This window comes from Drosophila obscura, unplaced genomic scaffold, assembly GCF_018151105.1.
Source record: "Drosophila obscura isolate BZ-5 IFL unplaced genomic scaffold, ASM1815110v1 contig_1, whole genome shotgun sequence".
NCBI lineage: Eukaryota > Metazoa > Arthropoda > Insecta > Diptera > Drosophilidae > Drosophila > Drosophila obscura.
Window position 1 is genome coordinate 1,047,711 of NW_024542679.1, and position 21,523 is coordinate 1,069,233.

At 44.2% G+C, this 21,523-nt stretch overlaps 2 protein-coding genes across 2 annotated transcripts; both read right to left on the reverse strand.

Moving 5' to 3' along the window:
- Positions 1-16: 16 nt before the first annotated feature.
- Positions 17-2,601, reverse strand: LOC111072264. Its single transcript, XM_022364003.2, has 4 exons — positions 1,677-2,601; positions 759-1,600; positions 517-695; positions 17-462 (listed from the first exon to the last, which is right to left on the reverse strand). Exons 1-4 carry the CDS (start codon positions 2,386-2,388, stop codon positions 336-338), a joined length of 1,860 nt encoding a protein of 619 aa, XP_022219695.2. The 5' UTR covers positions 2,389-2,601; the 3' UTR covers positions 17-335.
- A 14,025-nt stretch (positions 2,602-16,626) lies between these two features.
- LOC111069622 (forkhead box protein biniou) lies at positions 16,627-20,290 on the reverse strand. The gene is made up of 4 exons (XM_022359761.2): positions 19,030-20,290; positions 17,882-18,158; positions 17,443-17,812; positions 16,627-17,100 (listed from the first exon to the last, which is right to left on the reverse strand). The coding sequence occupies exons 1-4, from the start codon at positions 20,121-20,123 to the stop codon at positions 16,802-16,804; spliced, it is 2,040 nt and encodes a 679-aa protein (XP_022215453.2). The 5' UTR covers positions 20,124-20,290; the 3' UTR covers positions 16,627-16,801.
- Positions 20,291-21,523: the final 1,233 nt, after the last annotated feature.

Here is a 21,523-nt window from a genome sequence, read left to right on the forward strand (position 1 = left end):
ATACATCGGTTTATAGTGTAATAATATAATATATGCATGTATTTTCCTTTATCAATCAACATCACGAGTTTGCGCTTTGATTCTCACATTGTCCATCCTCTCTACCCTTACCCCTTACCCGACCTAACGCAAACCTTTGCAACAAATATACGAGACGACGAGAAACATAAAATATACGCGCGGGGGCGGGCGTTCTCTATAAACAAGCTCTAGGCGGCATCCGGGGCCTACAATGATTACACAAACAACAATAACCGAAACTGGAGGAGCAGCTGCTGCTCTGTCCGAGTTCCCCAATCTGTCCAATCTTCTGCTGCTGCTACCGCGGTGGTTGCTCAGTTGAATTCGGGATACAGATCTGGGCTTCTTGGCGTGGCTGTTGACGTGGCTGTTGACGGGGCTGTTGACTGCTCGAGGCTGGCCGCAATTTGGCGCAGATTGTCCACGCCAGTGAGAAGTTGCCTGCAGAAGCAGAGGGAATTATTTAAAGGGCAGGCGGCCAGGCACTCCACTCACCTCAAATTCTGTTCAGCATTGTCGGCGGCACTTCTCAGGTCCCGCGACACCTGATGCGTTCTGGACGGACGCGTTGTGCTGCTCCCGCTGCTGCCCGTGCCACTGGAGCCACCAGGAGTCACAACGGTAGCACCTCCCATGGCGCCATCCGTGCCACCACGCAAAGCAAAGAGTTCCGCCTGAAAAGGAGCAACGGCATGGGTAATAGATGGTTTGTAGTTATACACATATCTGAGACTCACCTCCAACTGGGCCACCTGGCGTCGCAAACGCTGCGTGTTCTGGGTGTTGGCCGTCGTGGCCAGCGTTTCCCGCCGGCGCGATGCCTCCGAGAGCTGAAGGAGCTGTTGCTCAAAGTCGTGAGCTCGCCTGGTCTGGGCGTTCAGCTCCGCTCGAGTCTCTTGCAGCTCACGCTGCAGTCGTTCGTTCTCCTCACGCATCGTCGATAGCTGCAACGGGCCGGCCGCTTCCTGGGGCGGCGAGTCAATGGAATTGGAGGGCAGCCCAATGGCCACATCGGCCAGGCGCTGGGACGAGTGAATGATGGGGCCATCGGAGAGGAAGTCGGGCAGCATTTTGGCGGTGGAACCAGCGGACGGCCCTGGACCGGACTCGGCAGACAATCCACCGGGCACCGGACCGGGCAGGGAAGCAACACCAGGCAGGCCAAGGGAGGCAAGCGCCGATGGCAGCAGGCCACCACCCATTGCGCCGCTAGGAGCCTCGGCAGCGCCCAACGGAGAGTTGGGTGGCGAGCGCAGGTGTGCATCCTGTACGGCGCACCATGCATCCGGCAAGTGGTCCTGCACAAAGTCTGGCAATGCAGCTGCTGCTCCCCCTCCACCACCAGGTCCGGCTCCTGTCATATTTGATGTATCCAGGGGCAGGTCCAGCTTCATTTTGGGAGCAGCTGTCAGAACCAACCGGTTGGGGCGCAAATCCCGATTTCCGGCCGGTCGTCGTCGAGGCGAGGATGAGGGACATGGTACATGGGGCGGCATGTCGTAGCTGGAGTAGGAGCGTGGCACGTACCGCGAGCTGGAACTGCTTGAATCCAAATTGGAGGATGCCGACGGAAAGATGTCTGTTCGGTTGGAGAATTGGATGGAAAAATCCCTCTGTTGGGTATCATTTTTGGTTTTCACTTGAGATCGACTCACCATCGTCTATCCGCTCGTCGAAGAGCTTGTTGTTGCGCACCTGGGCCAGAGATACGTGATCGTCGTCGTCATTGTCAAGGGCATGAACATCGTCATGGCCCAGCCGCAGATCCGGGCGCTGACGGCATCCGCTGCTGCTGGGTGCTGCAGCTCCTCCTCCACAGGCCGCATACTCGGCCAGACTCGCCTGCGAGTCAAAGGAACTGAAGCGCGGAGAGCGCTTCATTTTGGAGGAGGCACTGCTCCCGTTTGCGTCCGGTGGCTGCATGAGCGAGCCCGAGGCCGACTGCGGCACCTTGGGCCGGGCTCCCGTCGATGTCTGCACTGCGGCTGTGGCATCCACGGAGGTAACTGTGCTCGTGGGCGCGGTCACAGTGCCACTACTGTTGAGAAAGTGCTTGAAGGAGAACGAAGACGAGGAGGAGCTTCCAGTGACAGCCGTTGTGCCCCCGGTGGATGTGCTGGCCCGCATATTTGTGTAGTCACCGTAGCCGCCGTCATTGCGGTGGCTGCCACTGCCACTGCCTGACAGACTCACATTCAGACAGAGGTCTGCCACCAGGTCGTTCACTCCCTTGGATGTTGACGAGCACGGCTCCTTGCCGCGTCCCACTCCCGTCAGGTGGGACTGCTGCTCCTTCTGTGGCGCTTGTTGCTCCTCCTGGGTAGCCGTTGTCGCATCGTTAGCACTGCCGTTGCTCCCATTTGCCATTTAATTGCACACACTGGTGTGTGCACTACGAGTCGACTGTTTGGAATCTCGTTTGTCCCTCTGTTAATCTCCCGACTTGGAGTCTATCCGGTCTCAAGTCTACTGCCTTGCCTTGATCCCTTTGTTGACGCTTTTTCTCGAAATCGAGCTAATTTCTGATATTATTTCGCGGCGGGGCGAAGTGTGACCGCGGATTTATGGATCAAATATACCGTGTGATCCTCCGAAATATACCTTGTATTTATCAAAATATAGCGTAAATATACTATCGGACTCGACAAGATGCGTTGATATTCCTCGATTTTGATATTCCGTTTAATATTACCAGCTAGCTGGGACTCTCAGCCCTAAACAAATAATTTTATCCGATAGATACATACATTTTTAAAGAGATTGGCAAGTTTTCAGAAGTCCTTTTTTTTTTATTATTTACATATTAAGGTTCAAACAAAAACAGCATAAAACGAATTTGTCGTCGTTTTGTGGCGCTGCCAGACTCGTGCAATTCGTAGTTGCTGCGGGCTGCCATACCGTGATATTTTGTGATATGAAATTCGTCAATTTTGATATTCAGTTTGATAGCCTTTTTACACTGGGTGCGTCTGCTATCGATATCGGAATAGACGCAATGAAGCAGAAAAGGCGTTTACATTGGCAGACGTGCGTCTTGAATTTTGTTTTGGGTGCTTGATGACAAGGAAAGTAAACAAATTTTGGGAAATCAACAGAATTATGCAAGACGACAAGAAAATGGACGAAAGAGAATTGATTCTTATATTTATTTATTATTTTCAGACATTTCTTTGTAGAGCTTGTGGGAGTTCTTCTTAAAATTATGAAAACCATCGAAGTTCGTCTCCAGCAGTGTCATAATGGCATCAGGGGATCACACAAAGGTTGTATGATAATAATACAATCAGTTTCAAGTATTTTATTTCCTGATTTTATGTATATTTTCACCTTTTTGCACAACCATTCATTTTAGCGCCAAAATTTGATTTTTTAACTACAAGTTTTTGTTGTTCTTAGAGGTGATAGTTGCGCTGATAGGCAGAAAAGTGCAAAAATGTGCAGTTAAGCGCAAAAGCAATCGAATATATCGAATAGACGCACATGAATCAGAGACCGACGCAACTTTTTGCCACCACTAGGGCCCTATGCTTAACCTATGTAAAAAAAACTGCGTCTTCGCCAAGACGCAAAGAAGCATGACGCAGTCCCAATGTAAACAGCCTATAATATTACTAATGTTGCTGCATTACACCCGAACACCGATGCAACGGTACAGAAGTTATTCGCCCTTACTATACTGCCCTTAATTGGGCAGAGGTATTCTCAGGGACGCCGACTGACGATGGAAATAGGAACGAGGTGGAGGTTATCCGGAAGATGGTGGAGAAGGTCTTCTCAACGCCGAACAGATCTGCACTAAATGTTTCCCGCATTAACTCCAAATTGAAATGATGGGCCGCATCCTGAAGAAGCACATGACAGTACGCAACTACGCTGGCTGACCAAATGGCAGAACTAAAGGATGACCAATTATACCCGCATTGTTGCGATTATATTGTTGTTAAACACTCCCATATTCGCAGCAATTACACGCTGACACCATTTAACAGCTTCATATAACTTAATAATTATAAATGTGCCTTATTATCTGTATTAAATTTTATAAAAATTATAAATATTCCTTATTATCTGTATAAAATATATTAAATAGTAAATTAATATGCCTAATTCACGAAATTTTCCCGCTTTCCGTCTGCAATTTGCCAAACAAATACCAAAATATACCAGATTTTCAAAAAAAATTGTATGTTTATCGAACTGTGCAATTGTTCAGTTCTCAAAATGAACTTTTTGAACTAGGGAACTAAGTAATTTCTCATACGTACCAGAGATGGTCGATATTCATCGCCATAGCAATTAACATTCTCCATAATTTCTCGTAGAGATGGCAACATGTTAAATTGCTAGCAGCATGCTGCTCTGGGAGCGACCGCGTTCGGCTCTTGATGTGACACGAGCCGACGGACAGCAAGCATGTATGTTTGTGTGTACGTGTAACACTCCAAAATATATATAACCGACTTTGCTTGTGTTTACGTAAATGTGTGTGTGCCATGTATTCTCACATACTGTGCTTGTGTGGGTTCTACAATTTTTGGCCGCTTGAACCGAAATTGGTTTTTATTTCCGTACTCAAAAAGAGTTAAGGGGTATATTGTATTTGTGGTAAAAGTGGATGTGTGTAACGCAGATAAGGAAAAGTTTCCGACCCCATTAAGTATATATATGCTTTATCAGCATCAATAGCCGAGTCAATAGAGCCATGTCTGTTGTCCGTCTGTCTGTCTGTCTGTCTGTCTGTCTGTCTGTCCGTCTTGTTGAGCGCCTAGATCTCAGAGACTATAAGAGCAAGAGCAACCAAATTTGGTTTTCAGACTCATGTGATATCCCACTGCTACAAGTGTATTTCAAAATGTCGCCCGCCCCCTTCCGCCTACACAAAGAACGGAAATCGGTGGCACGTACAATTTTAAAGATACGATAAAACTGAAAACGCAGTATCGTAGAGAATGACCATATCGGATCATAATTATAACCAGAATGAAGAAATTAATTTTCAGCTATTTTTTCGATATAATTTCTCTCATTTTCTGCCTACACTTTCACCACTCAAATGACAGAAAAGCGTTAAATTCAAATCTGAGATACCAGGCGCACAGAAATCAGCAGAAGGTCGCTGCTTTTTTTAAATTCTATTTTTTCTTGTTTCTCTTTGTATTTCGTTGCTCTCTTTCTTCGCTCTCATTTTTCCCATTTTCTGCCTCCACTTTACACCACCACAATGGCAGAAAACCGTTGAATTCAAATCTGAGAGAGCAGGCGCACAGAAATCAGCAGAAGGTCGCTGCTTTTTTTAAATTCTCTTTTTTTCTTGTTTCTCTTTGTATTTCGTTGCTCTCTTTTTTCGCTCTCATTTTTATCATTTTCTGCCTCCACTTTCCACCACTCCAATGGCAGAAAACCGTTAAATTCAAGTCTGAGATACCAGGCGCACAGAAATCAGCAGAAGGTAGCTGCTTTTTTTAAATTTTCTTTTTTTCTTGTTTCTCTTTGTATTTCGTTGCTCTCTTTCTTCGCTCTCATTTTTACCATTTTCCGCCTCCACTTTCCACCACTCAAATGGCAGAAAACCGTTAAATTCAAATCTGAGATACCAGGCGCACAGAAATCAGCAGAAGGTCGCTGCTTTTTTTAAATTATCTTTTCTTCTTGTTTCTCTTTGTATTTCGTTGCTCTCTTTCTTCGCTCTCATTTTTCCCATTTTCTGCCTCCACTTTCCACCACCACAATGGCAGAAAACCGTTGAATTCAAATCTGAGATACCAGGCGCACAGAAATCAGCAGAAGGTCGCTGCTTTTTTTAAGTTCTCTTTTTTTCTTGTTTCTTTTCGTATTTCGTTGCTCTCTTTTTACGCTCTCATTTTTCCCATTTTCTGCCTCCACTTTCCACCACTCAAATGGCAGAAAACCGTTAAATTCAAATCTGAGATACCAGGCGCACAGAAATCAGCAGAAGGTCGCTGCTTTTTTTTAATTCTCTTTTTTTCTTGTTTCTCTTTGTATTTCGTTGCTCTCTTTCTTCGCTCTCATTTTTCCCATTTTCTGCCTCCACTTTCCACCACCACAATGGCAGAAAACCGTTAAATTCAAATCTGAGATACCAGGCGCACAGAAATCAGCAGAAGGTCGCTGCTTTTTTTAATTCTCTTTTTTTCTTGTTTTTCTTTGTATTTCGTTGCTCTCTTTCTTCGCTTTCATTTTTCTCATTTTCTGCCTCCACTTTCCACCCTCAATGGCAGAAAACCGTTGAATTCAAATCTGAGACCAGGCGCACAGAAATCAGCAGAAGGTAGCTGCTTTTTTTAAATTCTTTTTTTTCTTGTTTCTCTTTGTATTTCGTTGCTCTCTTTCTCGCTCTCATTTTCCATTTTCCGCCTCCAATTTCCACCACTCAAAGAGCGGAAAACCGTTAAATTCAAATCTGAGATACCAGGCGCACAGAAATCAGCAGAAGGTCGCCAAACTCTTTTTTTCTTGTTTCTCTTTGTATTTCGTTGCTCTCTTTCTTCGCTCTCATTTTTCCCATTTTCTGCCTCCACTTTCCACAACTCCAATGGCAGAAAACCGTTAAATTCAAATCGAAGAAAGAGAGCAACGAAATACAAAGAAACAAGAAAAAAGAGAATTTAAAAAAAGCAGCTACCTTCTGCTGATTTCTGTTTTCGCCTGGTATCTCAGATTTGAATTCAATGGTTTTCTGTCCATTCCACCGGTGGAAGTGGAGAAGTGAAGAAATTGGGCACAGAGATCAGCAGAAGAGAGCAATGAAATACAAGAGAACTTGAAAAATTTTAAAAAAAGCAGTTACCTTCTGCTATTTCTGCGCTCTCATTTTTCCCAACGGTTTTCTGCCATTGAGTGTCAGTGGAATGGCAGAAAATGGGAAAAATGAGAGCGAAGAAAGAGAGCAACGAAATACAAAGAGAAACAAGAAAAAAGAGAATTTAAAAAACAGCGACCTTCTGCTGATTTCTGTGCGCCTTTTTTTCTTCGTTTTCTTTGTATTTCGTTGCTCTCTTTCTTCGCTTTCATTTTTCTCATTTGAGCGGTGGAAAGTGGAGGCAGAAAAATGGGAAAAATGAGAGCGAAGAAAGAGAGCAACGAAATACAAAGAGAAACAAGAAAAAAGAGAATTTAAAAAAAGCAGCGACCTTCTGCTGTTTTCTGTGCGCCTGGTATCTCAGATTTGAATTCAACGGTTTTCTGCCATTTGAGCGGTGGAAAGTGGAGGCAGAAAATGGGAAAAATTAGAGCGAAGAAAGAGAGCAACGAAATACAAAGAGAAACAAGAAAAAAGAGAATTTAAAAAAAGCAGCGACCTTCTGCTGATTTCTGTGCGCCTGGTATCTCAGATTTGAATTTAACGGTTTTCTGCCATTTGAGTGGTGGAAAGTGGAGGCAGAAAATGGGAAAAATGAGAGCGAAGAAAGAGAGCAACGAAATACAAAGAGAAACAAGAAAAAAGAGAATTTAAAAAAAGCAGCGACCTTCTGCTGATTTCTGTGCGCCTGGTATCTCAGATTTGAATTCAACGGTTTTCTGTCATTGGAGTGGTGGAAAGTGGAGGCAGAAATTGGGAAAAATGAGAGCGAAGAAAGAGAGCAACGAAATACAAAGAGAAACAAGAAAAAAGAGAATTTAAAAAAAGCAGCGACCTTCTGCTGATTTCTGTGTGCCCGGTATCTCAGATTTGAATTCAACGGTTTTCTGCCATTGGAGTTGTGGAAAGTGGAGGCAGAAAATGGGAAAAATTAGAGCGAAGAAAGAGAGCAACGAAATACAAAGAGAAACAAGAAAAAAGAGAATTTAAAAAAAGCAGCGACCTTCTGCTGATTTCTGTGCGCCTGGTATCTCAGATTTGAATTCAACGGTTTTCTGTCATTGGAGTTGTGGAAAGTGGAGGCAGAAAATGGGAAAAATGAGAGCGAAGAAAGAGAGCAACGAAATACAAAGAGAAACAAGAAAAAAAGAGAATTTAAAAAAAGAAGCGACCTTCTGCTGATTTCTGTGCGCCTGGTATCTCAGACTTGAATTTAACGGTTTTCTGCCATTTGAGCGGTGGAAAGTGGAGGCAGAAAATGGGAAAAATGAGAGCGAAGAAAGAGAGCAACGAAATACAAAGAGAAACAAGAAAAAAGAGAATTAAAAAAAGCAGCGACCTTCTGCTGATTTCTGTGCGCCTGGTATCTCAGATTTGAATTTAACGGTTTTCTGCCATTTGAGCGGTGGAAAGTGGAGGCAGAAAATGGGACAAATGAGAGCGAAGAAAGAGAGCAACGAAATACAAAGAGAAACAAGAAAAAAGAGAATTTAAAAAAAGCAGCTACCTTCTGCTGATTTTTGTGTGTATCTCAGATTTGAATTCAACGGTTTTCTGTCATTGGAGTTGTGGAAAGTGGAGGCAGAAAATGGGAAAAATGAGAGCGAAGAAAGAGAGCAACGAAATACAAAGAGAAACAAGAAAAAAGAGAATTTAAAAAAAGCAGCGACCTTCTGCTGATTTCTGTGCGCCTGGTATCTCAGACTTGAATTTAACGGTTTTCTGCCATTTGAGCGGTGGAAAGTGGAGGCAGAAAATGGGAAAAATGAGAGCGAAGAAAGAGAGCAACGAAATACAAAGAGAAACAAGAAAAAAGAGAATTTAAAAAAAGCAGCGACCTTCTGCTGATTTCTGTGCGCCTGGTATCTCAGATTTGAATTCAACGGTTTTCTGCCATTGGAGTGGTGGAAAGTGGAGGCAGAAAATGAGAAAAATGAGAGCGAAAAAAGAGAGCAACGAAATACAAAGAGAAACAAGAAAAAAAGAGAATTTAAAAAAAGCAGCGACCTTCTGCTGATTTCTGTGCGCCTGGAAAGTGGAGGCAGAAATTGGGAAAAATGAGAGCGAAGAAAGAGAGCAACGAAATACAAAGAGAAACAAGAAAAAAAGAGAATTAAAAAAAAGCAGCGACCTTCTGCTGATTTCTGTGCGCCCGGTATCTCAGATTTGAATTCAACGGTTTTCTGCCATTGGAGTTGTGGAAAGTGGAGGCAGAAAATGGGAAAAATTAGAGCGAAGAAAGAGAGCAACGAAATACAAAGAGAAACAAGAAAAAAGAGAATTTAAAAAAAGCAGCGACCTTCTGCTGATTTCTGTGCGCCTGGTATCTCAGATTTGAATTCAACGGTTTTCTGTCATTGGAGTTGTGGAAAGTGGAGGCAGAAAATGGGAAAAATGAGAGCGAAGAAAGAGAGCAACGAAATACAAAGAGAAACAAGAAAAAAAGATAATTTAAAACAACCAGCGACCTTCTGCTGATTTCTGTGCGCCCGGTATCTCAGATTTGAATTCAACGGTTTTCTGTCATTGGAGTGGTGGAAAGTGGAGGCAGAAATTGGGAAAAATGAGAGCGAAGAAAGAGAGCAACGAAATACAAAGAGAAACAAGAAAAAAAGAGAATTAAAAAAAAGCAGCGACCTTCTGCTGATTTCTGTGCGCCCGGTATCTCAGATTTGAATTCAACGGTTTTCTGCCATTGGAGTGGTGGAAAGTGGAGGCAGAAAATGGGAAAAATTAGAGCGAAGAAAGAGAGCAACGAAATACAAAGAGAAACAAGAAAAAAGAGAATTTAAAAAAAGCAGCGACCTTCTGCTGATTTCTGTGCGCCTGGTATCTCAGATTTGAATTCAACGGTTTTCTGTCATTGGAGTTGTGGAAAGTGGAGGCAGAAAATGGGAAAAATGAGAGCGAAGAAAGAGAGCAACGAAATACAAAGAGAAACAAGAAAAAAAGAGAATTTAAAAAAAGCAGCGACCTTCTGCTGATTTCTGTGCGCCTGGTATCTCAGATTTGAATTTAACGGTTTTCTGCCATTTGAGCGGTGGAAAGTGGAGGCAGAAAATGGGAAAAATGAGAGCGAAGAAAGAGAGCAACGAAATACAAAGAGAAACAAGAAAAAAAGAGAATTTAAAAAAAGCAGCGACCTTCTGCTGATTTCTGTGCGCCTGGTATCTCAGATTTGAATTCAACGGTTTTCTGCCATTGGAGTGGTGGAAAGTGGAGGCAGAAAATGGGAAAAATGAGAGCGAAGAAAGAGAGCAACGAAATACAAAGAGAAACAAGAAAAAAGAGAATTTAAAAAAAGCAGCGACCTTCTGCTGATTTCTGTGCGCCTGGTATCTCAGATTTGAATTCAACGGTTTTCTGCCATTGGAGTGGTGGAAAGTGGAGGCAGAAAATGGGAAAAATTAGAGCGAAGAAAGAGAGCAACGAAATACAAAGAGAAACAAGAAAAAAAGAGAATTTAAAAAAAGCAGCGACCTTCTGCTGATTTCTGTGCGCCTGGTATCTCAGATTTGAATTCAACGGTTTTCTGCCATTGGAGTTGTGGAAAGTGGAGGCAGAAAATGGGAAAAATTAGAGCGAAGAAAGAGAGCAACGAAATACAAAGAGAAACAAGAAAAAAGAGAATTTAAAAAAAGCAGCGACCTTCTGCTGATTTCTGTGCGCCTGGTATCTCAGATTTGAATTCAACGGTTTTCTGTCATTGGAGTTGTGGAAAGTGGAGGCAGAAAATGGGAAAAATGAGAGCGAAGAAAGAGAGCAACGAAATACAAAGAGAAACAAGAAAAAAAGAGAATTTAAAAAAAGAAGCGACCTTCTGCTGATTTCTGTGCGCCTGGTATCTCAGATTTGAATTTAACGGTTTTCTGCCATTTGAGCGGTGGAAAGTGGAGGCAGAAAATGGGAAAAATGAGAGCGAAGAAAGAGAGCAACGAAATACAAAGAGAAACAAGAAAAAAAGAGAATTTAAAACAACCAGCGACCTTCTGCTGATTTCTGTGCGCCTGGTATCTTAGATATGAATTTAACGGTTTTCTGCCATTTGAGCGGTGGAAAGTGGAGGCAGAAAATGGGAAAAATGAGAGCGAAGAAAGAGAGCAACGAAATACAAAGAGAAACAAGAAAAAAGAGAATTTAAAAAAAGCAGCGACCTTCTGCTGATTTCTGTGCGCCTGGTATCTCAGATTTGAATTTAACAGTTTTCTGCCATTTGAGCGGTGGGAAGTGGAGGCAGAAAATGAGAAAATTGAGAGCGAAGAAGGAGAGCAACGAAATACAAAGAGAAACAAGAAAAAAGAGAATTTAAAAAAAGAAGCGACCTTCTGCTGATTTCTGTGCGCCTGGTATCTCAGATTTGAATTTAACAGTTTTCTGCCATTTGAGCGGTGGGAAGTGGAGGCAGAAAATGAGAAAATGAGAGCGAAGAAGGAGAGCAACGAAATACAAAGAGAAACAAGAAAAAAGAGAATTTAAAAAAAGAAGCGACCTTCTGCTGATTTCTGTGCGCCTGGTATCTCAGACTTGAATTTAACGGTTTTCTGCCATTGGAGTGGTGGAAAGTGGAGGCAGAAAATGAGAAAAATGAGAGCGAAGAAAGAGAGCAACGAAATACAAAGAGAAGCAAGAAAAAAGAGAATTTAAAAAAAGCAGCGACCTTCTGGTGATTTCTGTGCGCCTGGTATCTCAGACTTGAACTTAACGGTTTTCTGCCATTTGAGCGGTGGAAAGTGGAGGCAGAAAATGGGAAAAATGAGAGCGACGAAAGAGAGCAACGAAATACAAAGAGAAACAAGAAAAAAAAAGAGAATTTAAAAAAAGCAGCGACCTTCTGGTGATTTCTGTGCGCCTGGTATCTCAGACTTGAATTTAACGGTTTTCTGCCATTTGAGCGGTGGAAAGTGGAGGCAGAAAATGGGAAAAATGAGAGCGACGAAAGAGAGCAACGAAATACAAAGAGAAACAAGAAAAAAGAGAATTTAAAAAAAGCAGCGACCTTCTGCTGATTTCTGTGCGCCTGGTATCTCAGATTTGAATTCAACGGTTTTCTGCCATTTGAGCGGTGGAAAGTGGAGGCAGAAAATGGGAAAAATGAGAGCGACGAAAGAGAGCAACGAAATACAAAGAGAAACAAGAAAAAAGAGAATTTAAAAAAAGCAGCGACCTTCTGCTGATTTCTGTGCGCCGGATCTCAGATTTGATTCAACGGTTCTGTCTTGGGTGTGGAAGTGGAGGCAGAAAATGGGAAAATGAGAGCGACAAAGAGGAACAAATACAATGAGAAACAAGAAAAAAGAGAATTTAAAAAAAGCAGCGACCTTCTGCTGATTTCTGTGCGCCTGGTATCTCAGATTTGAATTCAACGGTTTTCTGCCATTTGAGCGGTGGAAAGTAGAGGCAGAAAATGAGAAAAATGAAAGCGAAGAAAGAGAGCAACGAAATACAAAGAGAAACAAGAAAAAAAGAGAATTTAAAAAAAGCAGCGACCTTCTGCTGATTTCTGTGCGCCTGGTATCTCAGATTTGAATTCAACGGTTTTCTGCCATTGGGGTGGTGGAAAGTGGAGGCAGAAAATGGGAAAATGAGAGCGATGAAAGAGAGCAACGAAATACAAAGAGAAACAAGAAAAAAAAGAATTTAAAAAAAGCAGCGACCTTCTGCTGATTTCTGTGCGCCTGGTATCTCAGATTTGAATTCAACGGTTTTCTGCCATTGGAGTGGTGGAAATTGGAGGCAGAAAATGGGAAAAATGTGAGCGAAGAAAGAGAGCAACGAAATACAAAGAGAAACAAGAAAAAAAAAGAATTTAAAAAAAGCAGGGACCTTCTGCTGATTTCTGTGCGCCTGGTATCTCAGATTTGAATTTAACGGTTTTCTGCCATTTGAGCGGTGGAAAGTGGAGGCAGAAAATGGGAAAAATGAGAGCGAAGAAAGAGAGCAACGAAATACAAAGAGAAACAAGAAAAAAAAGGGAATTTAAACAAAGCAGCGACCTTCTGCTGATTTCTGTGCGCCTGGTATCTTAGATATGAATTCAACGGTTTTCTGCCATTGTGGTGGTGGAAAGTGGAGGCAGAAAATGGGAAAATGAGAGCGATGAAAGAGAGCAACGAAATACAAAGAGAAACAAGAAAAAAAAGAATTTAAAAAAAGCAGCGACCTTCTGCTGATTTCTGTGCGCCTGGTATCTCAGATTTGAATTCAACGGTTTTCTGCCATTGGAGTGGTGGAAATTGGAGGCAGAAAATGGGAAAAATGAGAGCGAAGAAAGAGAGCAACGAAATACAAAGAGAAACAAGAAAAAAGAGAATTTAAAAAAAGCAGCGACCTTCTGCTTATTTCTGTGCGCCTGGTATCTCAGATTTGAATTTAACGGTTTTCTGCGTTTGAGCGGTGGAAAGTGGAGGCAGAAAATGGGAAAAATGAGAGCGAAGAAAGAGAGCAACGAAATACAAAGAGAAACAAGAAAAAAAGAGAATTTAAAAAAAGCAGCGACCTTCTGCTGATTTCTGTGCGCCTGGTATCTCAGATTTGAATTTAACGGTTTTCTGCCATTTGAACGGTGGAAAGTGGAGGCAGAAAATGAGAAAAATGAGAGCGAAGAAAGAGAGCAACGAAATACAAAGAGAAACAAGAAAAAAAGAGAATTTAAAAAAAGCAGCGACCTTCTGCTGATTTCTGTGCGCCTGGTATCTCAGCTTTGAATTTAACGGTTTTCTGCCATTGGAGTGGTGGAAAGTGGAGGCAGAAAATGAGAGAAATTATATCGAAAAAAGAGAGCAACGAAATAAAAAAAAGAAGAAAGAAAAAACGAGAAAATTAAAAAATCCAGCGACTTTCTGCTGATTTCTGTTCGCCTGGTATCTCAGATTTGAATTTAACGGTTTTCTGCGGGAAAAAAGGGGGGCAGAGAAATTAGATCGAAAAAACAACTGAAATTAATTTCTTCATTCTGGCTATAATTATGATCCGATATGGTCATGTGGTGGTGTGAAACACGGCTAAATATATTTCAAATAAAAAGAAGAAGAAAAACGACCGGGGTCCCTCTAAACTTAATATTTACTTTTAAATAGCTGCGATTGAGACAAATTCCATATGCAATGGCTGTTTATTGGATGTTTTTGTTATATTGAATATTAATGATACAAATTCGATAAAGAAAAGTTTTGTGTGGCAGTCATCTGCGCGTAGCTGATGTCCATTATGGAGCTCACCAAATCGTCTTTAATGATACGCATGGCAGGCTGTCACGTATTTTGTCACTGTTCACCTCATAAATGTTTGCTACTTGCATGATATCGAACCCGAATGTATTAAATAAATCCATGCCGAAAAGATTTGTTGACGTTTGCCTGTTTGCTACAATGATTACCACATCCCCTAGCAGTGGTATTGCTTTTTGATCACGGAGGCTGTCGCTCCTGAGTCCATTTGTACGTGCTTCATCTCTCTCTTGTGGAACTCGTAGCGTTCCAAATATGACTCACAATAGATATAGATTGACCATTTATTATATATAGTTGCCAGATGATGATATGATATAATGCGTTAGGTAATTTTAGGTAATAACAGTTTTCGTTCTCCAGGAGGGCGCTCGGATGGAACCAGCTCGATATCCTTGTCATCCAGGCATCGCCGGCACGTGCCACGTCGCCCTGCTACTTGGCAAGTGCCTGCTTCCGTTCTACCTGTGTTGTACTGTCAGCCGTTTATTTAGTAAGTTTCTCAATCCGATATTTTCCAAAATAAATGTAGGTGTCACCGAGCTTGTAAACATCAGGCTGGTCGACATGCCAGATTTCATTTTTCCCCTGCATGGTCACGCGTTTGACGTCCTCCACGGGCTTCAGGCCGTGCTTCATGAGCAGGCGGCGGGCCTTCTTCTCGGCGCGCGACTTCTCGGGCACTTTATTTAAGACTTGGGTAAGCCTGTCCGATCTCTGCCAATCTTCTTCTGCCCATCTTTTCCTGTACATCTGCTCAAACAGCCTATTGATGAAATTGTTCTTCGGAACCGAAAGAAATGCCCAGCCCAGGCCATCGGAATCCGGCTCTTCATCAGTCAAAGTCTCGGAGACAGTCTCCTCCGCATTGCTCCTCTCGACAGCAGCTGCTTCGCCAGATGAAGAGGCAGCTGTGGCCTCTTCTTTTGGGGTTTCCATCTCGGTTTTCAGTTTTATGTGAAATTTAGAATTAAATTGGTAATTTTTCTAGAGATATTGACCCGTGAACAGAAGAACAGAACAATCCACAGTGAAAAAAGGAAGAACAAAGGCTAGGAAAACTTTCACACTGTCAAATTGTCAGAGCTTTAACATTGTACAGTAACTGTGTGTTTCCCCACTGAACTGTAATAGCCTTTTCACACTGGGCTATCGATATCGGAATAGACGCAAAGATCAAGAAAAGGCGTTCACATTGGCAGGCGTGCGTCTTTAATTTTGATTTGGGTGCTTGATGACAAGGAAAGTAAAGAAATTTTGGGAAATGAACAAAATTATGCAAGACGACAAGAAAATTGACGAAAGAGAATTGATTCTCATATTTATTTATTATTTTCAGACATTTCTTTGTAGAGTTTGTGGGAGTTCTTCTTGAAATTATGACAACCATCGAAGTTCGTCTCCAGCAGTGTCTTAATGGCATCAGGGGGTCACAAAATGTCTTATGATAATAATACAATCAGATTCAAATATTTTATTTAATGATTTTATGTATACTTTTACCTTTTTGCACAACCATACATTTTTAGCGCTAAAATTTAATCTAGATGTTTTTGTTGTTATTAGTGTTGATAGTTGCGCTGATAGTCAGAAAAGTGCAAAAATGTGCTGTTAAGCGCAAAAGCAACCGAATGATTCGAATAGACGCACATTCATCAGATAGCGACGCAACTTCTTGCCACCACTAGGGCCCTATCCTTAACCTATGTAAAAAAGACTGCGTCTCCGGCAAGACGCAACGAAGCATGACGCAGCCCCAGTGTAAGCAGCCTATACCTGTGATTTTCCAGTAAATTAGAATTGAATAAATCTATTCTGCAAATATCTTATATAAAATATAATTGAAATCAAAATAATTGGAAAAATATATGGTAGCGATCTTGATTTAAGCCTAGTACTCAGATCCAAAAACTTTTTGCTAGCAAAAATATTTCATATATTCTCCTAGCAGCCAGTGGTGTGACCAGAGGACAGCTGATTGGTTTTGTTTAAAGTAAGCAAAGTTAATGGCCCAGGCATATCCTGGGCTCCCCAATATTTTATTGCCAAAGGAATGTCTCTGGCTATGGCGGCCGACCACCCTGAAGAAAACATGTTTTAAAAACAATACGAATACCAGTAAATACCATCGGATACTTTTCTAGAAAACTGTTTGTGCCCGAAAAAAGTTCCGATCGGTTACATACGAATATCAACCCTGATTCTGTTTGCGAGCTGTTTTTTCGGATCTGATTACTAACTAGGCTTAACTTTTGATTTCATTGCTCAGGTTATATCCCCACAGAGTTGCACTAGAACGAATGAGCCGCAATGAAACAAAAGATAATTCCGATATTTCTATCGATATGCTGAATGTATTCACAAATTTGTGTGATGTTTCTTTATTTATAAATAAGAACCTATTCTTTGAACTGTTATTAATTTTTAATTTCTAATTCGAATTGTTAGCTATATGTAGCGATATATTTTAATTAAATAAACAACTCGCTCTGGGAGTATTTGGTGTTAAATTTCGCTGTACTAAATATGTCTTCTTTATAAATGGTTTTTGTATTTATTGCTACATTTATCATACTCGTAAAATTAAATATTTACTCATAATTTCTGATATACGCACTATGCAACTATCTTTTGTCTGCCTCTACTTAGAGCCTAACTAAACTGATTATCCTTTGAGGTAATAATGCTGACACGATCGTTAATGTGGTAGTACCACATTGGGTCGTGCCTTTGGCTAATTGGTATACTTGAGGGCATCGTAGTAGCCACCGCCACCACCACCGCCATTGACTGCCACCGATGTGGGGGGCGGAGTTATGGGCGGCAGGTAAACCGGTTTGCGATCAATGGGCGAGTGTTCGATTACATGGTTACCCGACTGCGATGGCGGTGGCGTCATGGATCCATGATGATGATGGTGATGATGCTGGTGCTGATGGTGGTGCTGCGCCTGCGCCTGAGCATGGGCCTGCGCCTGAGCGTGCTGGATGGTGGACAGGCCGGGAAGCTGCTGTAGCGATAGGGAGCGGAGACCTGCCGGAGAGAAAACCGATTAAAGTGGGAAAGTCTTTTTTTATGGACAAGCGCTAAAATTCACACTGCGTCGCGACGGCGGCGGCAACTATAAAACGGCAGCAAAAAGTCCATCAAATGAGCCAGATGGGGAGGCGAGGACCGCGAGGGATGGGATAGATTACCATATGTTGTCTCCTCCATCCATCCAAACCGACGTCAAGGCGGTAATCCGAGATCCGAGATATGAACCGTCAGCAATTATATTACCCTGATTGACGCGAACACCCAGGCACTGTGCCTGCCCTCTACCCTTTGAGGGCTGCCCAGATCTGCGCCCTAATCTCCGACAGTTGCACTCACCGTTATCCAAGGCACTGCCACTTGTTGCATAGGAATAGCCCGCAGCCACGAGACTGGCGGCTGGCGCATAATCACTTTGAAGCGCCGCCACAGATCCAGCTGGAGAGGAGCCTGGCCCGGAGCTCATACCGAGGGCAGAGTGGGCCATTGGTGGGGTGGAAGATCCATTCAAATTGTTGCCCCCCGTCAGGCAGGAGATGTTCGAGTACTGGGGCAGACCGCCAACGCCCACACCCGGGGAGCCACTGTGGGCGGCATGCACATTCCAGGCATCGCCGAAACCTTGAGGGGCAGCCGGAGAGACGCCATTGGGGCCAGGACTGTAGTCATAGCTGGCATAGGCAGACGAGGCATAGAAGTTGGCATTGTCCTGCAGGAGAATCGAGAGAGTGAGAGAGTTAGGGAGGATCTGGGAGGAGGAGTGTCTGCCAGTACTCACCATTCCCGCATCTCCATAGCTGCCGGCGTAGAAGCCATTCGCATGACCTGCATACGACTTGACCTTGATCTTGGAGCGATATCCACGCGGACGACGCCTCAGGCTACCCTCGTCCTCGAACAAGTGGGCCGAGTTCTCATCGATTGTCCAGTAGTTGCCTTTTCCTGGCTTTCCGACGCCCATGCCCTTGGGCAGCTTCTTGAAGCACTCGTTCAGGCTGAGATTATGACGCACCGAGTTCTTCCATCCGACGTAGGGTCCGTTGAAGAACTCGTAGCTGCCGAAAGACAAAAGTAAAGTTGATAATCGGCCGTTTATTTATTTGGCTGTGCTGGCAAAAACCCAATTAAAAATTCTGATTTCGTTAGGGGACCCTTGCAACACCCCTGCAATACCCGGCAACAGTAACAGCAACAATCAAACGATGTCAGCTTAAAAGCCTCTCACGCATGTCGTCGTGGTCGTCTCCTCTCCTCTCCCTCTCCCTCCGTCCCCTGCCAGTCGGACAAAGCTCAAGTGGATTTCCGTCTCGTCGCCGAAATCGCAATCGAAATCAAAATCCAAACACGCCGCCAGAAATACGAGATACTCGTATCTGAAGGATGCGCATTGGAGCCACGAGGGGCAAGCGGAGAATCGGGACTTGGGAAGGGAATCGGTTGACTAAATAAAATCGGTTGCAAGTAAATAAACCCCCAGCGACATTGATCGTCTCTGTATGTGTCTGCTGCTCGGGGATCCGCGTTCCCAGTGTCGATATCGCCAATAGACTCCGCCATTCCCCAGTCCCCAGTCCGCAGTCCCCATCTTTGGTTCTATGTATATTTCCACATACATGTCTCCGTGTGCCGGCGCGTGTTATTCGAGAGCTTGAGAAAGCAGTGACAGGCCGGCTATGGTATTTGTTACTTGGAAGAGACTCTAAGCTTCTAAGAGTCACTTAAAGAAGAAGGCACTCGCTGATTTGAGCGGTACTATTGCTCTAGATGCTTGGATCTGCAATAAACACTGTCTTCCGCATATTTTATACACGCATTTATGCCACAAATCGAACAATCCTTAAGATATTTGAACAATCAGATATAGCTCTAGTGGCTGCTCTGTTCTAAGGCCTATCGAATGGCCTGCCCCTATTCCCCATAGCTTACCTCTTCTGCAAGTACCCATAGATCTCCGAGAGTGTAAGCTTTCCCGAGGGCGACTCCTTGATGGCATGTCCAATCATATTGATGTAACTCAGAGCAGGTTTCTCCGGACGACGAGTTCCGGACTTCTTAGTGGTATCCGGTGTGACTATATCTTGGGTTTTCGCACCGCCCGATTTGCCCTGTGAACTCTGACTGGAGGCTGGTGCTGGTGGCGAGGAATCAGAGCCATTGAGCGACTTGGCTGGCGAGGAGCTGGCGCTGGAGTAGTTCCGAACGGACAACCCGTGCGCATTGGTGATGACCTGCGTGGGCGAGGCAGAGATTCGTGGCATGTAGACACCACCTGGTGGCGAGTGCTGCTCCTGATGCTCGTGATGCTCATGATGCTCTTGGTGCTGCTGTTGCTGTTGCTGCTGCTGCTGTGGGTGGTGGTGGTGCTGCAACTGTGGCTGTGGATCCACCTCGTGGCTGGTCAGCAGCTGGTAATCATTGGCACTGAGGATGGTGTTGTTCGAACAGTACTTAATGGTCGAGGTGTACTGGTGGTTCATCGGCTGCAGTTGCAGCTGCAACGGCGGCGCCTTCACCGACGAGGAGCTCACGTACTGCATCTCCTGATCCGTGGGCGTCTTCGAGCTGGAATTCGGCGACACGGAACCCGCAGAATGGGAGTGGGCCGTCATCAGTGCACCGTATGGGGGAATGGGACTCGACGAAGCCGGCGGCGTTCCCATGCTGTGCAGCGCATTCAGGCTGTAGTGCTGGGAGGTGGGCGTGGCCATGCCACTGGCATCCATATAGTACTTGCGCTCCATATACTCGATATTTGGCTTCTCATCGATCATCTCCGTGGGCGACTCCCCGCCGCCGCCGACCATGCCCGTCTGATAGCCACCGCCGGGGGGCAGCAGATTTCCCGTGCGATACAGATGCACGGAATGGCTGGGAGGATGTGAATGGTGCGGATGTGGGTGGGTGAATGCATGCTGGTGGTAGTAGGAGCCGGAGACGGAGCCGGAGCCATCACCACCCAGCTGGTCCACACTCATGGCCGAGCGACCATTCAGATCGGACACTTCTTCACTTTTTATCATTTTTCTTTCTCTTTCTCTTTCCTAAAAACTTTGAGTACCAAAAGATCTTTTCGATCACACGCGAGAGATCTTTGCTTTATTTTCGATGTGTCCACCGATCTACCGATCCGTGTGTGTTCCGTTAAATGTACCGCTCGCTTTGGCTCTGTTCGGTCGAGTGAATGCAGCGCAGCGCCTCGCATCCAACTGCTCTGCTGGCGCTCCCTCCTGGCTGGACGCCACTTGAACGGAATTCTTTTTTTAGTTGCGCAAAGCAAACGCTCTCTCGTGGGTCTCTCTCTCACTCTCTATCTGAAGCGCTCTCTCTCTCTCTCTCTCTCTCTCTGTCTGTCTGTTTGTATGTTTCTTACTCTGCTCTCTGGCTGCCAATTGGTGGCGATGGGTGTAGGGAATTTTCAATGCTTGCAGCTCTGCGTCTTTGGTTATTGGAGAGCGAGCGGCACTGGTATGCTCAAGGTATCTGGCAACTTAAATGGAAATCCAGGTTATCCAATAGGATCGTCCAAAGGAAAATCAACTCCAGTTTCTGATATTTCTTCCACTTCTACTGTAGAAAAGTTAATCCACGGAAACCTCTTATTGCTTATTCATTTCCGATCAAATACCTTGAGTTTCTACTCCCCGCTGTGTGCGGTTTGTGCAGTCAACAGTTAATAAATAGTCGGGGAAAACCCAGAGATGCCCCGGAATATATATCGAACAACCGAAAACTGAATTGGTCTACGGATTTCGAGGAAAAGGAAGCCGCAGTGGCTGGTGGCTGGTGGCGGCGGCATTCGAAACGAGCTGTTAATTGATTTAGTCGTTCTGTGTTCTCCATTCTCCATTCTACTGGATCACGGGACGTACGGCAGCACCTCACTCCCTCCCCTGCCGTGAGTGCCGCCATTGCTGTCAGCACTACGCCGACGCGACCGTGAGATGGCGACGTTCTGCCTCTTGGAGAGAGAGAGAGGAAGAGAGCGAGCGAGCGAGAGCAACGTTTCAATTCATTCCCCAAAATACAAACGAAAAAAAAAACCCCAAAGAGATACAGCGAGCGAGCGCACACGGGGCGGCACACGCACAAAGATACAGATACATTTTGTGGCCGCTGGCGGTGGATAGTGGGAGAGAGACACACGGAGGCGGAGTTTTGTTTATATTTTACGAAATTCTATTTGTCGAAGGCAATCAGATTGAGAAAATCGCAGGGAGGGTGGGGGAATTCGGCATGGAAAATTCATGCCGTTCGGATTCTACTTTTATTTTCTGCCCCCCTGAAAGATATTTTAATCTCTTTGGCTTTTTGGCAAATACTCGCATAACCAAGCCACTCGCCATTTTCCATGAATTTCCCATAACAATTTCCGAGTTTTTCCAGCTCTTTCAGTGAGTAAAGATATTTTTTACTTTTCTCC

Coding starts and splice junctions, on each gene's coding strand:
- LOC111072264 (XM_022364003.2), bottom strand. CDS start 2,388: ATGGCAAATGGGAGCAACGGCAGTGCTAACGATGCGACAACGGCTACC. Junction 1,601..1,676: donor CGACGAGCGGATAGACGATG/GTGAGTCGATCT, acceptor CCAACCGAACAG/ACATCTTTCCGTCGGCATCC. Junction 696..758: donor GCCAGGTGGCCCAGTTGGAG/GTGAGTCTCAGA, acceptor GCTCCTTTTCAG/GCGGAACTCTTTGCTTTGCG.
- LOC111069622 (XM_022359761.2), bottom strand. CDS start 20,123: ATGATAAAAAGTGAAGAAGTGTCCGATCTGAATGGTCGCTCGGCCATG. Junction 18,159..19,029: donor TATGGGTACTTGCAGAAGAG/GTAAGCTATGGG, acceptor GTCTTTCGGCAG/CTACGAGTTCTTCAACGGAC. Junction 17,101..17,442: donor TGGCAGTGCCTTGGATAACG/GTGAGTGCAACT, acceptor TCTCTCCGGCAG/GTCTCCGCTCCCTATCGCTA.